The sequence below is a fragment of the Aquarana catesbeiana genome, unplaced genomic scaffold (assembly GCF_042186555.1).
Source record: "Aquarana catesbeiana isolate 2022-GZ unplaced genomic scaffold, ASM4218655v1 unanchor211, whole genome shotgun sequence".
Lineage (NCBI taxonomy): Eukaryota > Metazoa > Chordata > Amphibia > Anura > Ranidae > Aquarana > Aquarana catesbeiana.
Window position 1 is genome coordinate 703825 of NW_027362637.1, and position 26031 is coordinate 729855.

At 43.0% G+C, this 26031-nt stretch overlaps 1 protein-coding gene and 1 long non-coding RNA gene across 2 annotated transcripts in view; one reads left to right on the forward strand and one right to left on the reverse strand.

Annotated features, from left to right (window-relative positions):
- LOC141121500 (uncharacterized) overlaps positions 1-26031 on the forward strand; it is a 1788704-nt gene that overhangs the window by 703824 nt on the left and 1058849 nt on the right. The window lies entirely within an intron of this gene.
- Positions 3885-25216, reverse strand: LOC141121516 (disintegrin and metalloproteinase domain-containing protein 17-like). Its single transcript, XM_073611139.1, has 8 exons — positions 24993-25216; positions 20343-20542; positions 16662-16765; positions 14307-14321; positions 13824-13958; positions 13539-13669; positions 5327-5480; positions 3885-4381 (listed from the first exon to the last, which is right to left on the reverse strand). The coding sequence occupies exons 1-8, from the start codon at positions 25077-25079 to the stop codon at positions 3885-3887; spliced, it is 1323 nt and encodes a 440-aa protein (XP_073467240.1). The 5' UTR covers positions 25080-25216.

Here is a 26031-nt window from a genome sequence, read left to right on the forward strand (position 1 = left end):
ACAAACTCGAGAATCTACTTATTTCTAGTTGACAAGTTTCTCCTGCAAAATGTCAGCGTGTCTAGTATACACAATAGCACGTGGTCAGACCACGCTCCAATCTCCATTGTGGTGGAGGGGCCCCGCACAGAAACTCGGGCAAATAGGCGGAAAAATGATGTCTTTGTCGTTGAACATCCCAAGCACAAACTTAAAATAGCTAATAAACTACAAGAATTTTTCAAACTGATACCCTTTCTGTGTTGGATCCTTGCATAACATGGAATAGACACAAAGCCTATATAAGATGGGTCCTCATGAAACAGCAATATTATCAAAAAGCAGCAGAACCAGCAGCCTAATGACATATTGTCTCAGATTAAAAACTTGGAGTCAGACAAAAAATCTCCCGACCCTATAATCAGCTCCCAACTTGAAAGGGTTCGACATGAGCCCAGATTATTACTCATCTCCCAACATAACGACAATCTACGAAAATGGAAGGCCCAATTCTATTGCCATGGCAACAGAGCGGGTAAGGTTTTAGCAAACCAAGTGAAACAAAAAAAAACGATTAAAAAAAAAATTCCTTTCATATACCACCCAACCATTAGGACCAAATTGTTAAAACCACATTAAATTGCTAACGCATTTCGTGACTACTACAGTAGCCCATACAATTTAAGAGATGATGTAACAACTCTACAACCTTCCCTGGAAATGATTCAAGAATTCCTAGATTCTGTCTCTATGCCTAAACTAGCAGAGGAACAGTTAAAGTCCCTAAATCAGTGGTTCTCAACTCCAGTCCTCGGGACCCACCAACAGGCCAGATTTTAAGTATTACCTTGGGGAGTTGCAGACTAGAATACTTCAATCACTGAGCAGCAAGTGATATCACCTGTGATGTATTTTAGCTATCTTGCAAACCTGGCCTGTTGGTGGGTCCTGAGGACTGGAGTTGAGAACCACTGCCCTAAATAAACCAATTTCCATAGAGGAAATACAAAAGACAATCATGTCTCGCCCCAACAACAAATCCCCAGGCCCGGATGGGTTTTCCTCTGAATACTATCGCACATACTACTCTATACTGAGCCCACATTTATTAAACATTTACGAGGCTGCTGCTTCCAAAGCTTCATTTCCTCCAGAAATGCTAACTGCCACAATTGTGACTCTTCCCAAACCTGGGAAAACACCATACTCGCCACAAAACTTTTGACCCATACTGCTATTGAATGTCGATCTGAAAATATACGCCAACATTATTGCAAATAGATTAGCTGGGTTCCTGCCTTCTCTGGTGAAACAAGATCAAGTTGGCTTCATTCCAGGTCAGCAGGCCCAGATGCCACACGAAGAATTCTTAACCTTTTTCATAATTGCTGAGTCATCTAGAGTTCCTTCTCTTTTTCTATCCTTAGACGCAGAGAAGGCCTTTGGTAGGATTCATTGGGGGTATCTGAAACGTGTCCTATCCAAATTTGGTATTACTGGTACCATTAGTTCGGCTATATTAGCATTATACACCAACCCATCAGCTATGGTGTTTACAGAAGGCATGTTTTCTAAAAGCTTTCATATTACTAATGGGACGAGGCAAGGTTGCCCATTATCCCCCTTAATATTTGCCCTTTCAATGGAGCCCTTAGCCGAAAAAATACAATCACATCCGGACATAAAAGGCATTACCTCCTCACATCAATCGCACTTTTTGCAGATGATGTGATCCCCTCCCTTTCAAAATCAAATGTATCTCTTCTAGCAATGCACAATATACTGAACCAATTTAATAAAATTTCCAACTATAAAATAAATGCAACTAAATCTAACATACTCATAATAGCTATAGATGGAGACCTTAAACAAAAATTGTCCAAACGATTTCCATACCCATGGTCTAGTAAACCCATACAATACCTAGGTGTATATCTGACGACCCCAAGTTCAAAAATTATTCAAGACTAACTTCATATCCCTCATTTCCTCTATACAAAGTGAATTAAATAGACTACAACCCTTCTACTTGTCTTGGTCAGGGAGTTTGGCAGCATACAAAATGCTTATTCTACTGAAAATGTTATACTATTTTAGAGACCTCCAATGTCAATACCGGCATCGTTTTTTTTAAAACTATGCAATCAAAACTTTGCAGGTTTGTGTGGGCTGACAAAAAACCAAGATGCTCCCAATCATCTCTACAGAAACACAAAAAAGTAGGAGGAGGAATGGGGTTCCCTATACTAAGGGATTACTTCACAGCAAGCCTCCTAGAGCAAACTAAATTCTGGTTTCAATCATCCTCACTAAAGCACTGGGCATCTATAGAAAAATATTGGACATCCCCCCCCCCCCCCAAAACTTCCTAAGTTCTACACTTCTAGCCAACTCCTTCTCCAATACACACTTTAAATCCACATACCCCATTATCCAGCTGGTAATGAACACATGGAAGCAGTTTTGCTTCTCTAGAAACTTTATAGCGGCATTAACTGATATCCCTACACCTCTGTCATCTATTCAAACCCACATAGCAGACCTCTCCTTAAACACTTGAACGAAAAGGGATTACTCTAGTTACGGACAGGAAAGCTGTTCCATTTAGCATACTGCAAAAGAGATATTCACTTGCTGCCTCAGATTATTAAACCTACACGAGGGTAACTACATTTTTAAAGGCCCATCCTATAATCCCAACTAAGATACCACATGAGGCTTGGTCTTTTTGGAATTAAACACACATTAAAAAATATATATATAAGAAGAGGTTCAATGGAAAGAAGCAGTTAAATATAATCAATGCTTCACAAGATCCAATACATATTGGAAAATGGCTAAAAAAATACTTCTTAGATGGTACTATACCCCTTACATCGCTGCAAAATTCACCAATTCTAGATCAAATGAGTGTTAGCGTAGATGCAGAAAAGTAGGCACCTTACTTCACATGCTTTGGGACTGCCCTAACCTTAAAGGTTTTTTGAAAACTATGGGTATAATTATGGCAGGTAACGCAGAAATAGTCATTTTGAGTGTCCATGTAGACAGATACCCAACAAATCTCAGGCCAATAGTGGTACAGATCTTAATGGCAGCTAGACTGATAGTGCCGGGAAAGTGGAAGTCAGAGCTATCCTCGAACATTAATGAAGTTATTAAAAAAGTCGATGAAGCCTTCAAATATGAACAAATTATGACCCACAAAGAGGGCAATGCTCCCTGCTTTTACAAGCAATGGGATCCTTGGATCCTTCTCCGACAAATTAAATAAACTGGGCTGTATGATTTTCTGAGTGTCCTATACCTCTCCAGGTAATGAGCTAATGTACCCTTGCTTTAGGTTATTGATCTTGAACTACTATACTTGAATATGTACATTTAAACCTTTAAACCTAAAGTTTATGTGTGTATTTTTACAATATGAAAAAATTGTATACTGATAAGTCTTTTTGGCTAGTATATCCCACATGGAATGAGTCAATTTGGATAACTATTACAAGTTAATATTGCGCATTTTTTGCCTTTCTTGCTATGATTGAGGACTCTATATCAGTGTGGATTGTATTTTGAAAAATGTCACCAATAAAAAAATATTTTGCAAAAAAAAAAACTCTTGTAGCTGTGAAACTTTTGGTTCCTTAATGATGGTTTATATATGTAATTGCCATGGCTTTGTCTGAGTGTATCTGGATCGAATGACTTTTCAGCAGGATTGTCCACCACTGCAGAGACGGCCAAATCACCCGATGCTCCAGAATGTGGATTGGGAGACAATATCCTGAAGACAACCAAGTCCCCTGCACAGTCCTCACTGCCAAATGAATGTCCCTAGATGACAGAATGTTATGTTGTAGAGGTCTAGAGTGAAACTGGCAAATAGAACTGCTTCAAAAAGGAGGCTACTATCTACCATCAGACCCAAGGCTCCCATGCAGAAGTGGAGTGTCAAATGACTCCTGGACTGGAGAGCTCAAATTTGAGATCAGAGAGTCTAAAATTTCTCTCGTGGAAGAAAAATTCTGGATTGAGTTGTATCCAGGGCTAGACCCAGATACTCCAAACCATGAATCCGTTCCAGAGAAGATTTCTGAAGGTTCAGGATCCACCTGAACCACTGTAACATCTGAACAGTCAAAGCCACATTGTTCGACGGAGCCTTCTGTGACTGGTCCCTCAACAGGAGTTCCACTAACAATGGAGATGCCATGAAATGCAAAGGGGCTAATACTGGGGCCCTCTCCTTGGTGAACAAACAAGGTACTGATGAGAGGCTGAAGGTCAGGACCATGAACTGGTGATGTAGTGGTCCAACAGCAAAATAAAGAAAGCATTGATGCACTGGAAAGATGGGGAGATGCAGGTACACTTCCTTGATTTTCACAGAAGCCAACAAGGCTCACTGGTGAAAAAAGATGTTGTTGCATCTTTGAGTTTGGCACTCCTGTTATATTTTTATGGTCCGAGTGGCATACCAGGTACCCTTTAAAGGAGAACCTTGCTTTATGTGAGCAGCCATACCACAGCCAGTAAACTTGCTGAATGACTTTTTTCGCCTCATTTTTCTGAGCAAATAAATGTTAAAGTTCCAGTGCCTTTTGGGATATTTTTTTATGAAAAGCTTTGAGATCCAAGATGGGACAAAAGCCTCCTTTGGCTTTGGGAATGATAATATTGTAGTAAAATACTTGAAACCATTCTGCCACAGGAAACAGAACAATGACATCTTGGCCTAGAAGTGTGTGTTGACACAGACATTTTAGGAGGGGAAAAAAAAAAAAAAAAAAAGGAGGAGAGGCATTGTAAGGTAGGGGTATGGATATTTTATAGATTGGTCCAGCTTGGACTACTGTAACTATGTATTGACTGTATCTGGCCGATGCCCCCGGAGACTGGAAATCACTGAAGTAGACACCGCTACTCCAGTGATATCCTCTTACTTTCAGGTCCTGTGCTGAGCTGCTGGCCTGTTGCATTCTGAAGACAGCAAGTTGGCGGCTCAGCACAGGTGCTATTCATTTAGAGAATGTTTTGCATTCTCTGAATGAATGCAAAGTGTTCTATGATTGGACAAGGTGGGGAGGAGGGGCAGTAGTAGGAGCATTATCTTGAGCTGCCCTACAGCCATTTGTTTGCCAGTGTTATATCTTCCAGTAGGCATCAATATAACCCTGCAAGTTAAAGACTTCCTTCCTTAATGGACAAGAAAGAAATACTATTTAAATTTAGTTATATGTTGAATATCTACTTTAAAACATAAAAATTGTTTGCTAAAATATGTATCACACTGGGGTAGTATATATACACACACACACACACACACACACACACACACACACACACACACACGTCCTGTTTCCCAGGTTTGCTGCTACATAAAAAAAAAAAAAAAAAAAAAAAAAGGAAGTATAAAAAGACTTGCCCAGCATGTTGATACTAAGCTTGTCAATAAAATCCCAGATCCTCTCGATCACATCCTGGACCTGTTTCTCACACTTTCCCTGTATGAGAGAAGCACAGAAGAGAAATATTTGTAAAGGATTAGTTACTTATAGTCATGGATGAAGATGTACAATCTGCCTACACATAACACAAGCCACATTGCATACTGATGCATTACTAAGAATATATTATTTAACACATCTTTTAAATCGCATGGCATCTCATGCCTCAGAGGAACAGAGGAAAAGATATTAGTACTGTCCCTATTTAGAGATGGTAGGTCCAATCTTATAGCCTAGTGACATGAACTTCCACTAACAAGGGGCAGAACTCGTGGAAGAGAGGTGCCAGCTTTGGCTACCTGGTTCCTGCAATCAGTCCAGCTTCAAATCAGGTTTCTCCACCAACTAAATTTAGACACATGCCATTGGCAAAACAGAGTGTTTTGATCATGAGCTTGTTTGCACTCTGCCTTTAGGTAGTCATAGAAGGCCTTAATGTGAGCAGGTTCAAATAACAATCAGATATAGTTTGGGACATAAATGACATGAAATAAGAACAAAGCGACAATGCTTTAGAGCCCTGGTGCCCATCATGTGGCCTGTGGGCTGTTGGGCATCATGTAGAAAATCCGAGTGCCAGTGGGGTGCCGAGCACTGAAACGATATGTTCCAGTGCCAGCACTGAAAAAGAGACTTACTCTGGGCAGAGATATGGGCAGAGTTACCTCCACCCACAGTACAAGTCCCACTGCGGGGGGGGGGGTTACCACCAATGGGAGAGGCTGGTTAAATATCACTGCCAATAACCACCAAAGTTAATAGGTTAAATATTGCATCCACTGAAACCAATGCTGGGGACTATTACTGTGTTCACAGCCACCAATGCTGGAGGTTATTATTGCGTTCACAGACACCTTCACTAACACCAGTGCTGGGGGGGGGGGGTATTATTATGGTATTAAGTTCACTGACGCAAATGTTGGGAGCTATTATTGTGTTCACAAACACCAATGCTGGTAGTTATTATTGCACCACCGACACCAATGCTGGTAGTTATTGCATCCGACACCAATGCTGGTAGTTATTATTGCATCCACCGACACCAATGCTGGTAATTATTATTGTGTCCACCGACACCAATGCTGGGGGTTGTAAATTGTATGTGTGTTTTTTTTTTCTCTGTGTAACATTGGTGAGCGTTCTATTTAGTTCATGTTGCAAAGTAAGGAAGTTACAGCATATCTCTCAAAGTAAAGTACAGGTGTTCCCATTGGAAGATTTCCCCTTGTTCTTATTTATCCTGGGATGCAGGGAGCAATAGCCTTAAGCTTGCCATAGTGTTCCCAAGGCAAGACATGTACACAAAATATAATGCCAAAACAAGCGCCTGCTTTTTAATTATTCGAGGGAATAAGGGTGACCCCTGAATGCCGCACATCTATGGTGTCCTACAGAGATAAGTGGAGTGGCAACCTCAACCTGGACTATGACCAGGCCACACCTCCAATGCGTTTCGCTCTGCCCCCCTGGAGCTTAGTCATGGGATTGCTTTTAATTATTACTAGCAGTTTAAAATACAGTACCAATAGATTAATGGTAAAGGTAACACCCTGTCTGGGAGGAGAAGGGGGCTGAAAAAATTGATTTTTAAAACAGCTGTAAAATCCTTTTCTTGGAGTACATCATGGGACACAGAGCACCATAATAATGTGGGACTATGTGGGTTACACGCTTACCTTTAGGTGATTGGACACTGGCAACCAATAGTAAGATGGTTCCTCCCATATAACCCCTCCTACACAGGAAGTGCCTCCGTTTTGTAGCAAGCAATGACGATCCCAGAAAAAAGAGGGGAGGGAACTCTGTGTCCCGTGATGTACTCCAAGAAAAGGATTTTACAGGTAAGCTGTTTTAAAAATCCATTTTTCTTTATCGTACATCACGGGACACAGAGCACCATAATAATGACTATGTGGGTTATGCGCTTACCTTTAGGTGATTGGACACTGGCAACCAATAGTAAGACGGTTCCTCCCATATAACCCCTAGGCCCAATGGATCTGAGATTATAAAGCAGCCTGCAACACGCTGTGGCCAAAAACAGTCTCATTTTGAGATCTCACATCCACCTGGTAAAACCTGATGAACGTATGAACTGAAGACCAAACGGCTGCTTTGCAAACCTGAGCCATAGACACCTGCTGGCGTACTGCCCATGATGCACTAACTCCTCTAGTGGAGTGTGCTTTTAAATCCCGGGGTGGAACCCTGCGCTTTAATCCATACGCCTGGACAATAGTCTGGCGAATCCACCTGGATATAGATGAACTTGTTGCCGGCTATCCTCTTTTAGGACGCTCAGGCAAGACAAAAAGACAGTTTTCCGAAAAGAGGCTGACATTTCTAACTAAACCTTTATCGCTCTCACCACATCCAGTGAGTGAAGCGACCTTTCCTCCCTAGTTTTAGGGTTTGGAAAAAAGGAAGGTAAAATGATATCCTGATTCAAATGAAATTTGGAAACTACCTTTGGTAGAAAATCCGGACGAGGACACATGACCACTCTGTCCTGATGAAGAACCATAAAAGGTTCTTTGCACGAAAGGGCGGCCAATTCTGACACCCTTCTAGCCGATGTTATGGCCATTAGGAAAACTAATTTCTTGGTCAATAGGACAAAAGGGATATGCCTAATAGGTTCAAAGGGCTGACTCTGTAAGGCTGACAGTACCAAATTTAGGTCCCAAGGACATAAAGGTGGTTTAAGCGTTGGCCTCAGGTGTGTTACTCCCTTGACAAAGGTTCGCACCAAAGAATGAATTGCAATTGGTCTTTGGAAAAAAAACGATAAGGCCGAAATCTGTCCCTTGATTGTCCCTAAAGCAAGCTGCAAGTCTACTCCTGTTTGGAGAAAGGCGAGCACCCTTCCAATCGTATACCTACGAGGGTTCCATTTCCTTTTCTCACACCAAGAAATGTATGACTTCCAGACTCTATAATAGATAGCTCTAAAAACTGACTTTCTAGCGTTTATCAAAGTGGACAAGACTGAACCCATAATACCATGGTCTTTCAATAGTCTGGTCTCAATAGCCAGGCCATCAAATTCAGCAACCGTAAAGAAGGATGGAATATGGGCCCTTGAGACAACAGGTCTGGGCGGCAAGGAAGAACCAACGGATCTCCTACTGCCAACTTCACAATCTCCGAGTACCATGATCTCCTGGGCCACACTGGGGCCACTAAGATCACCGGCTTCCGTTCCTCCCGTATTCTGCGTAGTAAGTGCGGCAGAATTTGGATCGGAGGGAAGGCATATATCAGAGAATACTGATCCCAAGGAACCACTAATGCGTCTATCCCGACAGCAAGTGGATCCTTGGTCCTGGACACAAACCTGTCCAGTTTGGCATTGAATCTGGATGCCAGCAGATCCACATCTGGGGTCCCCCAGTATTGGCAGAACTGTAGAAAAACCTCGGGATGCAGGGACCATTCCCCTGGTAACAATTTCTGGCGACTCAGGAAATCTGCCTGGCAATTGTCCACCCCCGGGATAAACACTGCCGACAGAAACTGCATGTTTTTCTGCCCAGGTTAGTATATGATTTACTTCTCTTTGGGCTGCCCGACTCCTGGTACCTCCCTCGTGGTTGATATACGCCACTACTGTGGAGTTGTCGGACTGAACTCTGACCGGAAAATCCCGCAATCTGGACGTCCAGAATCGCAGGGCCAGACGGGCTGCCCAAATCTCCAGTAGATTGATGGGCAGAGTCTTTTCTGTCTGGGACCATACTCTCTGGACAGACGCTTCCTCTAGGACTGCTCCCCAGCCGAGAAGACTGGCGTCCGTGGTCACCACTCTCCAGGCTACTGGTGGGAAAGACTTCCCTCTTTTTAAGTTGCTGGTTCTTAACCACCAAGAGAGGTTCCATAGAACCTGTGGAGATAGAACCATTGGTTGATCCAAGGTTCGAGCAGACTTGTCCCAGGCTTTCAGGATACTGTTCTGGAACACTCTGGAGTGGAACTGTGCATATGGCACTGCGCTGAAAGATGACACCATCTTGCTCAATAACCTCATGCACAGCTGAACAGAAGGTGTTGGTTCTTTTTTCACCTTCTGTACAAGTTCCACTATGGAGGCGACCTTTAAGGGCGGAAGAAACACTTTTTCTTGGGCGTTGTCCAAGACCAGACCCAGATACACCAAGGTTTGGGTCGGACAAAGAGCTGACTTGTCCAAATTTAGTACCCAACCTAGGCGTTTTAAGACCCGCACTGTACTTGACACGTTTAGAACTAGTGTAGGGCAAGAGCATTCTCTTAGAAGTAGATCGTCCAGGTATCCTATTATGGAGACTCCTTGAGATCTTAGGGAAGCCAATATTGGGGCCAGAACCTTTGTGAAGACCCTGGGGGCCGTGGCTAGAGTGCCACAAACTGGAAATGACTGCCCTCTACAGCGAAACGTAAGAACCTTTGGTGTGGACCGAAGATCGGCACATGAAGGTACGCATCCTTGATATCTATGGATGCCAAATAGTCTCCCTTTCTCAAGGACCTTATTACTGAACGAACCGACTCCATGCGGAAAGATCGGACGTCTACAAAGAAGTTGAGAGCCTTGAGGTCCAAAATGGGCCTTACTTCCCCATTTGGTTTTGGCACGCTGAATAGGTTTGAGTAAAACCCCTTGAATCTTTCCTTGTGCGGGACCTTTACAATTACTCACTGCAGATGGTGTAAAGCTAGGAGTAGGCAACTTCTTTTCTCTGTATCCGCCGGAACCCTTGAGTGTAGAAAGCTGTTCGGGGGAACCTCCTGGAACTCTATTCTGTAACCGTTCTTTACAGTGGAAATGACCCATCTGTCTTGAACCAGTTCTTCCCAGGCCTCCCCAAACATCCGAAGCCTGCCCCCCACCCTTGAGAGCGGGGGCGCCCCTTCACAAGATAGACTTGGAGTTGGGCTTGGGTGGCTTTTGGGTCCAGGGTTTTTTCTGACTGTGTGGTCTTTTAAATCCAGATGGCTGAGGCCGTCAATACCGCTTAGGGGAAGAGGCACCAGGCCCTGGAGGATTAGGAATTTTATAAGAGGGCTGTTTCCCCTTCCTTTTAATAGGAAACAGAGCGCTCTTTCCTCCAGAGTGTTCTTTTGGATATATTTATCCAGATCTTCGCCAAACAGGCACTCTCCGTGAAACGGAAAAGCAGCAAGTAGCCTTTTACATGGCGTCTCAGCAGACCAGTTCTTTAGCCACAATACTCGGCGCATATGAACTGATAGTAACGCAAAACGAGACATCTGTTGGATAGAGTCTTTTAAAGCGTCTACCGAAAAACACAAGGCATGAGGGATCTCTGATAGTTCCTCAGCAGATTCCTCCAGGCCAGGTATGTTCTTTACTATCCTCTTAAAGCGATCCTTTAGGGATTGACAAATCCCAATGGCTGCAATAGCAGGCTGAACTGCTGCACTGGCAACCAAGAAGGAGGCCTTCAATAAGGACTCTAGCTTTTTATCAGCCGGATCCTTGAAAACCTGGGCATTATCCACTGGACAGGTTAAGTTTTTATGCACAGAAGATATGGCAGCGTCTACCAAAGGTGTGCTCCATTTCTTCCTAAACTTCTCCTCCATAGGGTATAAAACAGAAAACCTTTTGGGAGGCAAGTATATCCTTTCAGGATGCTCCCAGTCTGCATAAATCACCTGCTCCAGTAACGGATGCAAGGGAAAAGCTTGGGAAATTTGTTTATGTCGCAACGATCCCAGAGTGGAACAAGAGTGCAGACTCCTGAACCGGGGGTAACTTAAACCCAATTCGTACCATCTCCATTAGAGATTGGATAAACAATTTCTGGCAATGGGAGGCTGAAATTGGCTCCTCAGAGCCAGAGTCCCCAGCCGAGGAATCTTCAGCCTCTCCTACCTCCTGGTCCTTCATGACCACCTCCTCTGGATCCTCTGCCCATTCTGGTTCCAGGTTACCTGGACCCATCTGGCTATAAGAGTCCTGGGGCTCTAGTGACTCACCACTTGGCCCAGGCCCGGGGGAGGGAGATCTATTACGCTTCCTTCCCCCCTGTGTTACAGAGGCAATCATGCCAGCTATTTTGCCTTCAAGACCCGCTAAGGCAGATGCCAAATCATCCTTTGTAACATAAGCCGAGGCAGGTACATTGGTAGTGGCTACTATGCCTGACAAGTGCAATGGCTCAGCCAGGTCAGAAGCAGTAGGTCCTTCAGGAGAAACTGAGGCTGCATTAGCATGGGGTTGGTCTCCTGTCTTTTGTGGAGGGACTCTTACCCCTGTGCTTGCCTTGTTCCCTGTTCCTCGTTTTTTGGAAGACATTGCTTACACACGAGGAAACTAAAAAGGAATACTCCCCACAACTACAACTCGTTTTAAACCTGTCACCGCTGTGTCCAAGACCACCAGGCTCACGTGCCCACCATTCGCTCTGCTTCCTCCATGCGCACGCCAGGAGTTCTATGCTTATAAGCACTAGCATGAGAGCGAGCGCGCGCATCAGTGACCCGCATGGCGCATGCGCCGTCCTGACGATCGCGGCGCACCCGTGACGCAGATAGCCGGTGACGGGCACGCGGCGCGCATGCAAAACATTTTAAAAATGTGTGCCAAACCGGCCTCTAATCCTGGCACATTATAGGCTTATACTAGCAGTTTTACAAGGGGAAATACATATATACATTATATATATATACATTATATACATATTATATATATATATATATATATATATATATATATATATATATATATATATATATATATATATATATATATATAAAAAGGCCCCAAAGGGAGTACTCACCATCCCAAGCAGCAGGGCCTGTCTTGCCAGACCTAATCTTCCCCCATCACGGTGGGTAGCGCCTCTAAGGACCTTCAGGGACCGGGTCCCCCATATTGGGGTCCACACCCCTGGACCTGTAAAGCACCCTTTATGGTTTCCTTGGGCAAGATTGACCAGGAATACCAACTTTAACAAGGGTCCAGGACCTAAAAAGGACACATTACAAGCAACACCTTGTTCTTGAACCGAGGTTCGGGTACCATCCACTTTAGTTTAGTAAGCCATCCGAATGGATCCGATTATAACGACCTCAGTGGGACATTTCTTTGAAGAAACTGAAGAGCTTGAACAGCCATGACCATCACCTTCAAGACACTGGCAAAAAAAATGAGGCACTTCCTGTGTAGGAGGGGTTATATGGGTGGAAGCGTCTTACTATTGGTTGCCAGTGTCCAATCACCTAAAGGTAAGCGTATAACCCACATAGTCATTATGGTGCTCTGTGTCCCGTGATGTACGATAAAGAAAAGTCCCAGTCATGTAGCCAGAGGGCCTGGTTCTCATGAAAGCATTAAGGAAGCTTACATTTGAAAAATATGGAACATGTTTTTATTTTCACTGAATGGGGGCATTATATAAAACAGAATGCTTTGAAAATTTTATGACAACATGCGCTAAAGTATTTCTAAACTCAAAAACAAAACTTTAACATTTGGACCTTTTGGTCTGTTAAATATACCATTGAAAGGGTTTTGTTAGATCCGTTTGAGAAGTTTAAAAAAAATACCAATTGATCTTGCCAGACTACAGAACCAAGCCTCTCTATATTATGTAGAATAGGAGAGGGGTTGGATTCCACAGCCAAGTCTTATTTATGTTGTACAGTAAATAAATGTCATCTCGATGGGACAAGTGTGTTACTAGCAGAATCACCAGTGGAAAAAAGGGGGGAAAAAAAAGCTTAAAAAACACACAAATGCAATGCCCACATCTGAGGACTAATATGCTACATTATATAATGTTTTTGGTTTACGATTTAGATATGTTTCAGATTGCATACATTGTTGCATGTGTCTTCAATCTGGTGCGAAGAAATGTTTATAAAAAAGCTGGTGTTCCAATGCGAAAACACATGCAGTGGGCCTGAATGCATTCACTGTCACTGCCCAATCATAAGGCCTATATAGATGTTACTGGAAGCCACAAAGACCATCTTTCCCTTTGTGTAGGCAGTGGAAACCTTGGCAGTTATCATTCAGACAAATTTAGGAATTAAAACGCAGCTTACATTGCCATCACAGAAGCCCACAGTGCACGGCTTTCCTTTACGCAGGAAAAGGTACTGCTTCTTATCGCTCATGTACGGACTGCAGATTCCATTGTGGTCCCGGCAGCACACTTTACAGGATTGTTCAGTTTCTAAAAAAAACATAGACCTGATTACTTACAAACAACCACAACATGATAAAAGCCACATATAGTTATATTCCAGGATTCCTCTCATGAAAACTTAGCCAGGATGTAAAATCCAGATTTCCTCAATTTCTTCAGCATTACCCCATCACTCTCTTACCATTGCAGGCACATGACTTGAGATTTTTTTCAATCTCGCAGAAAGGCAGGCACTCTCCACCAATACATTTCCCTGAATCCACGCACTCTGTGTCATCGGCTGCACTGCCAGGTGCGGGGCAATCACTGCTGTTACCTACAATGAGGAAAGTACAGAGTGGACTGTGAGACACGCACCACTGAAAGGAAACCTGTAGGATTTATATTTTAATATACACACTAATAGCACCCATTGATGAAATGATTAATTGGCAATGTGTTCATATGTGAAACCACAGGGTTATATGTAGAGTTTGTACATGGGTTATGTGGGAAATACATACTGAAATATATGAAGCTTTTTTGACTTTAGGTGTACAGTTTTATGCTGGGAATTTTGATATTCTGCCACCAACACACCTCCTCTCCTTTCTCCTATAATCATTTGTGTAATTAATTGGTGTCAGAAAATTAAAGATAAACAGTAACTTCAAATAAGTAATACCTGAAAAGGACACTGCTGCTGGTCCAAACATATTTTAAGCATATAAAGGAAACATAAAAAAAAATGTTTTTTTTTTAAATATTTTTAGAGTCTACACACACACACACACACACAAACCAAAAAAAGCGCGAGCTGGACATCTACGTATGAAAACAGCGATTGTCCTACACGTTATACATCAGCGCAAACGCCAGAGTAAGAGCAATAATTTTAGCACCAGTAAAGTGCTGCAGGCGCACACAATTTTAAGGTTTGACATGGGTCTCTATTTAATTGGCACAACCTTATCTTTTATATTTTACCAAAAAAGGTAATAAATTGCATTTATGCGCCCAGAAATTTACTTTATTGTATTTTTTACTGAAATTTTACAAAGTGCACCTTCGCCAGAGTAGACAAAAATCCTTGCACCGGCCCTGCATCCACCACAAACACTTGAGGTTGCCTGGTCTGGGATATAAACCTGTCCATCTTGTTGTTAAGTAGACATGTGCAGGGGAGAAAAGATTTGACGTAGGGGAGAAAAGATAAATAAAAATAATGATGATGATGAATGTTATTGGCTGATTGTAGCCAAAGAGGAGGAGCAGTAAAATAGCTAGAACTAAGTACACACGTACTTTGGCTTATGGTGTCTGTTGAAAGTTCTAAGCAGATTCAACGGAGCAGGTAAACTATACGGCATTGTACAGTTTAGCTGCTCCGTCGAATCTTCTTTGAACATTCGACAGACACCATAAGCCTTCAATGACAGATTCGACCTTAATTTGGATTTTCGGACTAATGCAATTTTTAATGAAAAACGAAATACATAAAAAACGAATTTCGGGAGTAATTAAATACATTTATTTTTCGGACGAAAACGAAATTCCGAAACGAAATATTTCAGTGTGCACATGTCTATTGTTAAGTCTAGACACCAAGAGATCACCAACTGCAGCCATCGGTGCCTTTTTTTGGCCAGTGTCCATTCAACTGAAGGTACTTGTTTTTTGAGAGAACAATCTGTCAGAATGGAGAGCAGAGGAAGGTCTGTTCCTTTTCTGAATGGGACATAGAGAGTGTTCATTACCGATCGCTCTCTATGCTCTGTGATAACTGAGCAAAGTAAACTGTGTGTTACTCTGCTTCAGTTTATAAATGGAGAGGAGCCTCTGTCTCCTCTCCATTCACCTTCAGTGGTGAGAAAAGGACTGGGGAATCTGTCTTCTGTGCCTTTCTCTGTCTCAATGGGGAGATGTCAGGGGTCTGACATCTCACCAAAGCCCCCCCAATAGGGCTAAAAAAAAAAAAAAAAAAAAAAACTACAAACCTACTGACATCACAAGCAAAAACCGACATGGTCCAAGGCACCAAGCAAAATGATTGTGAAAAAAATTAAAAACAAATAAAAGAAAAAGAAAAGAAAAACTACTGACACTGACATGAGTAGGGACTTGGTGGGAGCAGTCAGGTGACACGAGTAGGGACTTGGTGGGAGCAGTCAGGTGACACGAGTAGGGACTTGGTGGGAGCAGTCAGGTGACACGAGTAGGGACTTGGTGGGAGCAGTCAGGTGACACGAGTAGGGACTTGGTGGGAGCAGTCAGGTGACACGAGTAGGGACTTGGTGGGAGCAGTCAGGTGACACGAGTAGGGACTTGGTGGGAGCAGTCAGGTGACACGAGTAGGGACTTGGTGGGAGCAGTCAGGTGACACGAGTAGGGACTTGGTGGGAGCAGTCAGGTGACACGAGTAGGGACTTGGTGGGAGCAGTCAGGTGACACGAGTAGGGACTTGGTGGGAGCAGTCAGGTGACACGAGTAGGGACTTGGTGGGAGCAGTCAGGTGACACGGGTAGGCTGTAAGCTTTGAGCTCATTCAGCCTTACTGGGTGTAATTGTGGAAAGTGAGACATCCACCCCTCCCCCACATAACACATTCTTGATCAATATGTGAATAAGAATTAATACATATAACAACTAGTTGGGGGATGGATGAGAGCTTATTCAAAGGCTGGATTATGCCTGCAGCTCTGTAATGTGTATAGCTAGCTTATTAAAAAACACAGCACCATAGGTCCTTTATAGGCAGAAAACCAGGTATGTAATTATATAGGGCAGGAATCCTTAGTAAAATCATTATAGGGACTTCTATCTGTCTGTTCTGCAGAGAAAAGAAACTGTCACAGAATTAGAACGATTGCTTTCATAGGAATAAACCAGAGCTCATGGAGCAGTATGTACATTATATCATACAAATGCTATTGCTGCTTGTGTGAAACATTTTGCAGTCTGGCAGTACACTGCCCCTTATCCCAATAGACCCCCGTGGCTGTCACCTGCTCTTCTGAAGCTATGCTATGTTGCCATTTACCTGTGCAAAAGGACTCTCCTTTACAAGTGGCATTAATGGCCTCCTGGCATTTCTTCTGAGCAGTTTCAAACTGGCAATTTCTACAGCATGGACTGTTGCGATCACTGAAATATGTAAAATATATATTTATATAAAGACAATCAGAAAGACACTAGATTCGGTAACACTGCTATCTAAAAAAAATGTGGTTCATTCAGTGTCTGATGTAAAACACAACAGCAAATCTGATCTTACCTTTCAACAGTTCAACTGTAATAAATAACATCAAAAAAGGTACACTGCTGCCATCTTTTGTTACTGGTTAAAAGAAACCTGTGCTAGAAGAAATATGCAAGCTCTGAGTGCTTACCAGTTTTTGAAAATGCTACCTATCTGGCGGTCTTTGGTTTTAGTCCTTGGTGTTACTGACTTGGAGGAGATATGAAGCCAGAACTTCTGAAATGTATTGATGGCCTGGGCAGTAACTGTAAGAATTGGAGACCCTAAGTCAGCATGACAGTGGGGCAGCTGTCACTTTTAGGTCAGCAACAGCAGCTTTAATACTCCTCCCAATACAGGCTTCCTTTAAGACATATTTACTCCACCCAGTGTTAAAATGCACACTGTCATATTCTAGAAAACAATTACATTAAGCCAAACACCATTTCAATTTAACGACAGAGCAAATTTTAAATTTCAGATGTTGGTCTATAATTCTGCAATATCTGATACCAAGATGACACAATCACTGTTTTTTGTGATTTCCTAGTTAATTTAATATTCAATATACTTTACAGGCAAAACTTAAAAAAATAAAAAAAGGGAAAAAAAAACCCTTGTATCCAGTTTCAAAACAATTAGTGTTACTATAGATACAAAGTGCTAGTCCAGTTTTTGACTTCTACCTACAGGTCAGCGTATAATAAGGCTTACCTGTAGGTACAGTAAATATCTCCTAAACGTGCAACGTTTAAGGGGATATTTACTTTAGTAGCAGCTAGTGACATCAGCGGCACATGCGCACTATGCTCTCAGTGCGATGCACACTAGCACATTATGGCATTATCCTGCAGGGGCCTTTTTTTCAGTTTACTACTACTTTCTAATAAAAATCAAACCAATTAAAAGAAAAAAAAAAGGCTAAGGAGAGAATGGAATTCATTAGTTAATGACAACAAAGGGATAATCAAATGTAGAAAACCTTGACAGTGTAATTACAGTAATCAGCACAGAAAGAGCTGTCAGTTCACTGACATAGACTAGGACACTGGCTCTCAAAGTAATGACAGGACCCAACATTTACACCCACAGTAATGCGCCCAGAAGGAACTGACTGGAGGGAGTTTAAATGTCCAAGGTCCTTACATGGTTAAGGATCAGCCCCTCAACGTTTTCCTGTAGATTTTCTCAAGATGCACACCAGGTAGTGGAAAAGCTCCTAATCTGCATGCTGTCCATCTACAAGTCAAATCCTGCATTTAATTATATGCATATGCTAGGGGAAGGATGTGGCTAGATAAAGATCTCATCCACCTAAGTTTTCTTCGCATTACAGGCAAGTGTTAATGCATGTCCAGGAAGGCCATGGTCCGGATTGAAAAAGGGTCTGGTGTGTGCTTGGGTCCAGTTTGGGTGCAAATTCAGACGAAAATTCAGGCCTGAATCGCACCTGAACCGGTGAACACACACGCACAGGACCCCAGGTACGAACCCGAGGCCGCACATATGTGAACCCAGCCTAAAAGAAAACCAATTTTGCATTCAGCATTATCAGCCATGCTTTAAAGCTATGCCTAGATGGACAGATGTCTCCCTTAGCACAAGGGGTAGAGAGAATTATCCTATACTTTGTAACAGACCTACCACTAATGTTCTGTGTGAATCATCCAATGAAAACAAACAGCATAGGACTGAGTACTTCTTTTCCTTTATTAAAATGCAAGAGGAAAAATGCAGGTTTTAAAAGGCAAGAATATGGAAGCAATGACAAATTTTAATGCCTAGAAATACTCATCATCACCCTCTAGGGCAGGCCTGAAGAGTCTGATCCCTGTCTTGGTCTTGTATCAGACATCACATCAAGATTAAACTGTTTATAGCCACGCTAAGAGGCATGTCTGGGAAGTTCTAAAGCGGTGGACCTCTGCTTGAGCTAATGAGACTATAAACCTTAACAATTGATCAAAGTGAATATAAAGTTTATCACCTAATTGATGTTCTTTAGTTGAGTTTGAACTCAAATGTATATTTATTATTTTTCATCCCATGCTCAGCGATCCCCTGGATGAACACAGGAAATGTTCTCTACATATCGCACTGTGTTCATTCAGAAGGGAAGACGTGGTAAACATCAGCCCCCTGTTTACTGTGTCTTTCTGTTTTGTAAATGAACACAGAACAATGTATTGAGAGCATTTGCTATTTTTAATACATTGCAGAGCTGCTGCTTTAACTGAAGGCTGTGTGTGCTGAGGTCGTTCTGCCTGGATAAGGGAGGAGGAGAGCAGATGTGTGTGTTGTCTGAAGTTTCGGGAGCGAGCAGAGAGCCCAGACCCGGTAATCAAACAGAGAAGAAGGAAGGGGGGGATCCCGACCAGACTGTCGGCATGACACTCCAGAAAAGACTGTAGCCCCTCCCATATGTAATTAATTATTTTAACAGAAAGGATGCACTTTTTAGAGGGCTGGAAAGATTTGTAGGTACTAGCAGCTCATAAGGATTAAGATTAAGCAAAAAATAAATACATTTTTTTTTTAAAAAAGGAAGAAACCTATACTTCTCTTTTAAAGTTAACCTAACAGATTAGGCTTAGAACGTGGCAGAGAGCAGGAGCAGAGAGTGGAAATCCACTTTAAACTTTTATTCTCATTGTAAATGACAGTTTTTCTGTAGTAGGTTGTATACATCGTACAGATGCGCCACTTCACAAGCAGGTTGAGGGCGTCCCTCTGGCATGTTATTTAAAGGAATTTTGCATTTTTAAGGTTTCATTGTAAGCATTCAATTACAAGCTTTGCTCGCAGGATCCTCTGTTTCATTAGGCGCAATTCGCTAATTTAAGAGATTCAATTGTCATTTATTTTATCTCATGGTTATTTTCTTCTTTCACAGAAGCACGATCATCATTTTCTTACAAGAAATGGGCATTTTAACGGCTGTCTGTCTCCACTAGGGAGATTTAGTCTCTCCTTCACCTGGTGACCACTGTCACCGGGACTGAAAGTAAAGAAACTCTAAAATTTTGAGCTGCCACCAAAAAGAAAAGCTAATCATCAATGGGGACATTTTTATGATGACAACTGTCTCCTTCTGAAGTTGCTATTTTGATCGTCTGTCATCTTCTTCCAGGTAATTTAATCAAACTACTAACCTTCACAAATGAGAACACCACCGTTTGTCTTCACACTCAGGTATGTGCATTTAAATGACTGTTCCAACATCAAAGTGCATGGTATTTTCCACACCATTTGCTAGCAATTTTGATTCTTTTTTTCTATAGGATTTAGTGATGGGTTGCTACAAGGATTCCTTTATCAAGCACAAAATTGTGAATAGAGCATTACCAGCAGTATCATGATTTGTATCGATTGGACAAAATGCACAACTCAAGGTTACCAAGGAGAGAGTCCTTAAAATGGTCACAACCAGACACCCATTCCTAATAGTGCTAACATCTCATTTGTCCTTGACACTATACTGACCTGCATATTGCGTTCTCCCTGAATTTGCAGTCGGAGGTACAACAGAGATCGTTGTGCTGACGTAGCAGGCCTGGGTCACAGTCCTCCCCCTCATCCACTCTCGAGTTTCTACACACTTTGTTGTTGCGTTCCTTAAAGCAGATGGATGCCTTGCTCATAAGTGTGCGCAGGATGGATTCTCTGCTGCAGCTAGAGAACATCTGAGAGAGGGAAACATGAGTTTATTCACTGTATGCATGTCACTAACGCTCTCCAAGAAATACAGACTAGAAGTTATATTAGCAACACATTAAGGTTTTTCACCTAATGCATTCTTTTTCTTACCTTAGCCCGACCTGATCCAGCGATGTGCTCGAGCGCAGCGGCTCCGACCGCTGTCGATTTCCTCATTGGAAGCTAGAAGCAGCAGCCATTGGCTGTTGTCAATCAAAAGCTGTGACACGGGAGCGGGAGGCAGGGCTGAGTTCCGCCGTCCATGTTAATGGATGCATCAGTGGGACTTGGAAGCACCCATGGAAAGTGGCTTTCTATGGGGGCACCCGATGAGGAGGAGGGGCCTGGAGCACCAGCGGTGGACCCCAGAAGAAGATGATCAGGCCTGCTCTGTGCAAAACCATTGCACAGAGCAGGTAAGTATAGACAGGTTTGTTTTTTTTAAATGACGTTTACAACCTCTTTAACTGTCACCCACCAGTGAAATAGGAGAATTTGAGAATATATTTAATGGAGCAGCTGTAATGCAAAAATGTGACTAAATTTGTTTAGTTTGAAATAAAGCAAAAGAAGAGAGAAAAGTGTTGGTAAAGCTCCAGTGGGTATGAAATATACATGAACAAAAGTGCCCAAATTACTTTTCCTTTTTGAGCAACATTGATTTAGCACTGTGTATCAAAAATTTGTCACATTTAGTTATTTTTTCCCCCCATTTTGTTGCATCATAGTACTGCTGATTTCCTGTAGCATTTATGCAGCCACTTTGTCATACATTAACTTGAGGATGGCTACACTGGCTACACTGAATTTCTCAAGGTGGGTTTCCTGATGTTGACAACAGTTTCTCATAAAAAGGGGGGCCTGAACACCACATTTTAGCTATGCAAAACCATAAAGGGTTCTTTCCAGGATAAAGCTACCAATTTAGACACTCGCCTCACAGAGATGATGGCTACAAGGAATTTCACCTTGTGGATAAGAGTAGAGAGAAGACTGTCTAATGGCTTCAAACAGCGATTTCTGAAGCACAAGAACCAAATTCCGATCCCACAGAGGAACGGACGGGGGGAGACCCCCTGTACAAAGGCCTGAATCAAGGAGTGAGAGGCCAACTCTGAAACAGGATATAAAAGCCAGAAACCTTGGCAAATGGAACTGCTTCAAAGCATGCTAAATTCAAGCCCCTGGACACTTATACAAATGCAGAAAGTCGGGCGCCTGTTGGACTGGAGAGCTTAAATCTGAAACCAGAAAGTATGACGTTTCACCTGAGCTGTTTAAAGGACTAGACCTCAACACTAAACAATGAGTCTGTTCCAGCAACGATTCCTGACGGTTCAAAACCCATCCAAACCGCTGTAATATCTGGAAAGTCAAGGCCACGTAATCCAAGCAAGCCTTGTTCCCTCAACAGGAGGTCATTCTAATATCCCGTAATGGGGATGCCATGAGAACGCAGCATGGCTAATACTTGGGCTAGAAAGTTGGTGAACACCCAATGTGCATGCCAGAGGCTGAAGAGCAGGACCACAAATTGGTAGCATAACGACCCCACAGCAAAATGGAGGAAACAATGTGCTGCATAGATAGGGACATACGGGTAAGCAAACCTTGATATTCTCAGAAGCCAGAAAGTCGCCCTGGGGAAGGAAAGGGATGACTGATTTGGTGGAATCCAGGAATCATTTCTAAGCTCAAATTAAGACATCCACAGCTTTGAGATCCAAAGCAGCTGCCCACTTGGGGTTTGAGAATAGTAAACAGACTGGAGTAAAACCCCTAAAACCATCCTGCCACAGGAAGTGGGGCAATGACATCCTCATCCAGAAGACCCAAGAGGGATCAATAGAGATCTGCTAATCTGTGCAGTGAAGGAAGGAGCAGGAAGTTGGAAGAGAGAAACTTTGCTTTGTAACCCAGGGACACCCACTTCCTACACCCGTGATGCAAGTTGTCCAAGCATCTGCAAATGGAAATGGAAAGTGGGAGGGTGCCATCAAGCAGAAAAAGGCTTGTCTGAGGCTTTAGCAGACTTCGAGTACCAGAGAAAGTCAAGCGAGTGAAGAAGCAAAACGGAACGTTACTTAACAGCGAGAGAGGGAAAAGACAATACAATCAGTTAGGCTTTTAACATGTTTACCACTAAGGAAGATAGGTACGCCTACTACAAGTAACGTCCTTGGTGATTTTAGCAAGAGTCAGTTTGAAGATAGTCTTTGACTTCTTGCACAAAGGTCATTCCTTTCTATCATTTTTAACCAAAGTACCTTATGCATGTGTACTGACACGAGACACATGGGAGAGATAAGACAAGAGGCTTCCAGCAGACTGTCACAGCTGAAGTTTAAAGTTACAAGAAAAACAGAAATGGAAGATGTGCACACCTAGTGTATTACCAAAAATAATTTATTAATAAGAAATTTTTATATAAAAGTGGGCACTCACAAAATGCAACTGACAAAAGGCCATAAACACAGTGCATGGACATGCACAGAACACAGGGTACTTCTAACGCGTTTCGGGGGCGCACCCCTGAGTAGAACTTTGATTTTCCATCCATTCTGCTACCCGCCTGCAGTGACCGTGGTCACCTACATTAATCCGGCCTGCACCTGCTACCAGTTGACAGGGTTTCAAGAGTGCTTGAGGCCTTGCCTCTTACCCTGAGCCTATGTGTTGCCTTACCACCACGCAAACACAACATGCGATTCAAGCTCTTTTGAGTGTCCCCAGCTCACACCTAACAGCTCTGGGGCTGCTTGTAGTATGCCCAATGATGGTGTAGATGACTCCAGTCATTTTGTCCTCTGCTCCCGGACTCTATCCAGTACTCCAAGTCCTCTTAAAGTGTTTGTAACCCTAAAAATCCCTTTCACTGCCTGCCCCTCTCCTTTATCTAGCTATAACGCACAGTGTAAGTGTTTATTGAAATCGATGCCTGTAAATGCCTTTTTTTTTTTTAGGTATCTTCAGGCCGGTCACGTGACTCCCAATCACTCTCCCACTCTGATCCAGGGCTACAGCCGGAGGGGCTGAGATCTCCCCTCTGACATCAGCCGAGACCGCCGTGCTGGCCGCTCAGCCCCTCCTGCTGTAGCCCTGGATTGGACTAGGAGAGCCGCTGGGAGTCACATGACCAGCCAAAAGTTATCTGACAAAGGTATTTAGAGGAATGAATTTCAATAAACACTTACACTGTGCGTTATCGCTGGATAAAGGAGAGGGGCAGGCAGTGACATTTTTTTAAAGTTTTATGTACTACTAATAGCGGCGGGGGGGGGGGGTGGAGACAGCTCACATAGACACATGGAGCTGACAGGCAGGGAGGGAGGGGGGAGAGGATGACAGAAGAGAGCTGTGAATGACGGAGGCACGTAAACTGACCACGATGTCAAGGCCCAGCTGCCATGATAAACCATGGTCAGTTTACAGGGGGGGGGGCAGACACAGGCAGGATCAGCCAGGTCCTGCCTGTTTCTGTCCTCCCCCCTCGGCCTGACTGTCTCTCAGAGCCTCACCAAGTAGGTTTTAACTAAGACTCACTAAGTAGGTCTTCATAGGTAGGGCAAGCACGGAGGCAATGCCAGTGGCTCTGGACCTGGAAAACGCTCAGTGTCCTACATGGAACCTAGTTCCCAAAGGTCACTATCAGCCTAGCCCTGCAACATTCAGTTCAGCAGGGTCTGGACACAGTACTCCAGAAGTCAGGTTAATGTCAGATAGCTGCCATTGAAGAGACAAGGATTTAGCTGCGATTTTAAGAAAAAAAAAAAAAGTTGAATAAAAAAAAATGTACTAGCAAAAAATAGGTTAATCTTACCACAGCAGAATTAAGAAGGACGACCATCCTTCCAGGACACTAGCAAAAATGGAGGCATGCTGGTAGTAGTTTACCTGTGTCCAATCTTCCTGTACATGGCAGTATAACCTGAAGGTTAAAAACCTCCTGTGTCCCCTCAAGGGACAGGGCAAAAACACAATTTATCCAACTTCTATTCTTGTGGGAGACATGAGGAGGATGGTTGAGAAGCTCAGAAATAGCCTAGCTATTCACTCAAACTCTTTCCTATTGACTCTAAAGTTCTCCCTGGCCATCTGGAAGATAAAACTACTGCCCCCTCATTTTTGGGCCTTCCCCAAGGCTTCCTAAGCCAGCCTTCATGAGTTCATCCACACAAGGTGCCTGCAGCACTTCATCTGACAAAACATTTTCAAACCATCCAAAATGCACATATTCCATTATGTGTAATGTTGTATGAGAAGGGCAGCAGCTTTAAGCACTGTACTTTTCTAGTGTCTAAGAAAAGGAACAATCATTTGCTAAAACTCTATACAATAGCTGGACAAAAGGTATAATCCTATGTAGGCGATAATGAAAATGATTGCACATGGCTACATTAACAAAGAACATAAACTGTGTAAAACAGAGCAGTGTACCTTATTGTTCTGGTGGTCTCCACTCACAGCTATAGGGTACATCACATATTTCCCACCTCGATCCTCACTGGGTGCACACAGCTCCATGCTGTCTGGATCGTGTTCAGACCCGAAGTTATGGCCCAACTCATGAGTAGTCACCAGGTCAGCCTCCTGTCCGGAAATTACACACGTTAGACCACAAAAAAGACAAATGCAGAGTCCAAGTTAAAGAACACCTGTGATTTTTTGATAGTTTGAGTCAAATACTGCGGCCAAAAAAATTAGATTTACCTGTAAATTCAATATCTAATAGTGCAGTACAGGACACAGGCAAAGTATTCATAGACCCTGGATTATAGGCTGCACCTTCACAAAGACACGCTCCCTGAGTAGCTTCTCTATAACGCCACCCCATGAGGCCTCAGGTTTGTAGCAAGTAATGCAGAGTAACCAAGTAATGGATGGGAAGGTGGCCTGTGTCCCCAGCGGCTATGGGGAGTGGTGGGGTCTGAACTTCCGCTTTGATCACCTGGGAAGTCAGTGAGAACCTGTCTAAATCATGTACCTGCACCCCCAAAAGCCATTCCAAAATGTAGGAGGGAGGAAAAGTGTTACATCTCCTTTTGGGTGAATTTCGCTTTAAGTGTTGTGTGAGCAATCACAGCAAAGAGCAAATGTTCACCTGAGGTTTAACCATGGTCAACATTCGTCTGGTTTCCACCATAGCTATGGGTGAGGGTATTCCCCAATGGGGACACCCACACCCTACTCACAGAGTAGGGTGTGGAATATAGGATAAGCATGTCCAGAAGAAGTATGCGGGAACCTAGGTGTAGATCGTCCTGTAACAAATCCTTGTGGCGAAAGGGTGGGAGGAAGCACCTGAGTACCTTATAAGGGCTCTAGGAGGAAGTAGCGGTAAATTAGGCAACCAGTGGTGTGATGTAACTAAGTGATTTAATTTTAGTACCAAGTTTATGAAGTTTACACTGGAAAGTCAACACATTCCAAGCAAAGCCCTGTTTTTTGTAGTAATGGTCAGAGGTACAGGGTGACC

Coding starts and splice junctions, on each gene's coding strand:
- LOC141121516 (XM_073611139.1), bottom strand. CDS start 25,079: ATGGAGCTGTGTGCACCCAGTGAGGATCGAGGTGGGAAATATGTGATG. Junction 16,766..20,342: donor AGGGAGAACGCAATATGCAG/GTCAGTATAGTG, acceptor TACATATTTCAG/TGATCGCAACAGTCCATGCT. Junction 4,382..5,326: donor AAACCTGGGAAACAGGACGT/GTGTGTGTGTGT, acceptor TTTTTTCACCAG/TGAGCCTTGTTGGCTTCTGT.